A 2,834-nucleotide genomic window follows, 5' to 3' on the forward strand; every position below is an offset into this window, starting at 1 on the left:
TCGAAATCACTGACTTTAATTTAATGCTAAAGGACCAGATCAGATCTATTATACATAACTGAATATGATTTGCATTGATGATCGGATTTGGATCTCAAAGAGAGATCTATGGAGATCCGATAAAAAATTGTATAAAACTGACAAATTTATCTACAAGCATATTTCCTTGGTACGTTCGGTGGGTTTGTATAAGAATCAAGAAAGTTACAATATGACAGTTAGCGGACCATACATGATCATCGATGTAGAGATCCTACTCGAATTCAGAATACATAAACTCCGATTCAAATTTGTCTTGAGTAATGGCCAAGCCTGAAGATGACGGGCAATGTCATGCTATCACTTGACAAAACCATAGCATAATATGGAAAAGAACTTCATTTGAAAGAATAGCATCTATCGTACATTGAATCAAATGACCGTGCAACAATATCACACGAGAGTTGTAAAAAGAACACTAAACTACGTCAAGCAACGCGTATACCCTTCTTTGCCATCCCAATTTGATTACAGTCCATCAGGTCCTCTTGGTAACACTGCAATCCTATTCCGCATAACTCGGGTTTTGTTTGACTCCTCCATCTACTCTCAAGCACCACCTTGATTGACTGGTCCATCAAGTCCTCGACAGCAGCCTTATTTTCATCAGAAAGCTTGAACTGCTGGGCCATCTCCCTAGAGACAGAACCCGGAGTGTCTGAACCCAAGCAATACATAAACTCCAGCCGACTCCCCTGCCCTTGAAGGTCCAACATGCGCAAAGTGAATGAAATTGTATCAGCCCCTACTTCCTCTCCCGATAAGCTGAACTCGCGATCTTTTGTGGACAGCCTCAGCTCAGAAAGTGAACTTTGACTAATCTGACTAGTCCTACTCTTGAGCTTGGTCGAGTCTTCACCACCCGCGAGGAAAGGATCATTCAGAAGCTCAAAAGCAGATGGCCGCTCCAGGGCAGGAAGAAGGCACTTCTCGATGAACTGCTTAAACTCAGGATCCTTAACCCTGCCTAGAGAAGCAGGCTTCTGCCCGGACATGACCTTCTTGAAAATCTGAGCAGGATTGTTACACTCGCTATAGGGTCTCTCGCAGGTGACCAGCTCAAGCACGCAAATCCCAAAAGAGTAGACGTCCACGAGCTCGTTGTACTCCTCCTCATACAGCTCAGGGGCCATGTACTCCGGGGTCCCGATCACGCTCCGGGCAATGGGCTGCTGCATCACAATGGCCAGTCCCAGATCTCCAATCTTAACATGCCCATCATACCTAAAGAACAGAACATACAGAAACCACTCAGAGTTCATCGCATTGATATAAATTCTACAAGATGCCATATATGAACAATCCCTATTCCTAGTATTCTCGAGAATCCGTGATTGATTGGGGTCTCTAGCTGTTTTCCCGAACAAGCCTCTCTTGATCTTTCATGGAATTCCCTAGTTCTCTTCCCGCTCCCATACCCGATCTCATCCTAAATTCAATACACAACCAAATTATCGGTAACAGCGGCAGAATAGATTGAACTATATCATACCCATTCACGAAGATGTTCTCGCACTTGAGGTCCCGGTGGATGATCGGGGGATTATGACTGTGCAAGTAGTGGATGCCCCTCAGAATCTGCCTACACCAGTTCTTGATCGCCTTGGCGTCGACCTTCCGGTGCTTCCTCCGGTAACGCATCAAGCTCCCTGAGGTAAACAGCTCGGTGATCATATTGATAGTCTTATTCCCCTCGTCGACCCACGAGCTGCAGAACTTGATGATGTTCTCGTGCCTGAGAGACTTGATCAGATCAACCTCCGCGTAGAGCCGCTTGAGGTGCTGCGGGAACTCGAGGAAGGGCTCGATATCGACTTTGCTCCACGCCACCTCGATCCCTTTGGTCTCATCGAACCCCCTGTAGACGGTCTTGAAAGCGCCCTCCCCGAGTATCTCTTCGTACCTGCCGTAGCGGCCGGTCGGGTCTCTCTCCGCGAACTCGTCGCCTTCCCCCGCATCGAACTCGGCCATGATCGGAGGAAGACTGACTAAAAAAAAGACGCAGAAAATTGGAAAAAATTTCTCTGATCTGGGACTGGATTCCGAGGGATTAGAGCGTGAAGGCTTCGGAAATCGTGATCGAGGACGAGATCGGTGAGGAGAGGAGTTCAGAGAAGGCTTCGCAGGCGATGGTGAAGGAGTTGAGCACCGAGCAGAGGCGGCGGCGGCGATGGCAGCCACTGTACCACATGTCCATCGCGGCGAACTGGGGATCCCTCTGAGCGTCTGCGTGTGTCTCTGTGGGGGCTTTAGAGTTAGGGTTTGACGATGACGATGACGACGACGAAGAAGAGATGACGACAGGATCAGAGAGCGAAGACTTATATAGGGGTTCTTGATCCAGCCGCCTGATCAGCTTTTCATGGCCTGACGGCGACGGCGGAATTTGCAAGAGTCAGCAAAGTCAACAATGAGAGAGAGAGGATAGAGGGGGGGGGTTTGAAGTCTGAATCTCATGTGGTGTGTGATCAGCTTCTGGAGAAAAGAAATATGTTTTTATAATACAGAAATATAGATTATTGGAATAGAGCGGAGTTTGCGTAATACTCCTATTTAACTAATTAGTCTTCTTTCACCCGTGATTTTTTCTACAATGATTTGTTAAAAATTTTACTTTAGATGTGATAATAATACCTTTTTCCCGATGGAGAATAAGTTTTACTTTAAATAAAATAATTTTCATAAACTATGCAAGATCTCTTTCACCCATGATTTTTTCTACAAAAATTTGTTAAAAATTTTACTTTAAATGTGATAATAATTACCTTTTTTCTAATGGAGAATAAGTTTCATAA

General features: G+C 45.5%; 1 protein-coding gene across 1 annotated transcript; it reads right to left on the reverse strand.

Annotated features, from left to right (window-relative positions):
• Positions 1–343: 343 nt before the first annotated feature.
• On the reverse strand, positions 344–2,512 carry LOC116188734 (serine/threonine-protein kinase WNK8-like). The gene is made up of 2 exons (XM_031518216.1): positions 1,532–2,512; positions 344–1,263 (listed from the first exon to the last, which is right to left on the reverse strand). The coding sequence occupies exons 1-2, from the start codon at positions 2,008–2,010 to the stop codon at positions 468–470; spliced, it is 1,275 nt and encodes a 424-aa protein (XP_031374076.1). The 5' UTR covers positions 2,011–2,512; the 3' UTR covers positions 344–467.
• Between the last annotated feature and the right edge of the window lie 322 nt (positions 2,513–2,834).

Source organism: Punica granatum, chromosome 8, assembly GCF_007655135.1.
Source record: "Punica granatum isolate Tunisia-2019 chromosome 8, ASM765513v2, whole genome shotgun sequence".
Lineage (NCBI taxonomy): Eukaryota > Viridiplantae > Streptophyta > Magnoliopsida > Myrtales > Lythraceae > Punica > Punica granatum.

Bases quoted from the DNA above. Each gene is read 5' to 3' on its own strand.
- LOC116188734 (XM_031518216.1), bottom strand. From the start codon at position 2,010: ATGGCCGAGTTCGATGCGGGGGAAGGCGACGAGTTCGCGGAGAGAGAC. The intron at 1,264-1,531 runs GTATGATATAGT...TCTGTTCTTTAG, and splicing joins GAGAACATCTTCGTGAATGG to GTATGATGGGCATGTTAAGA.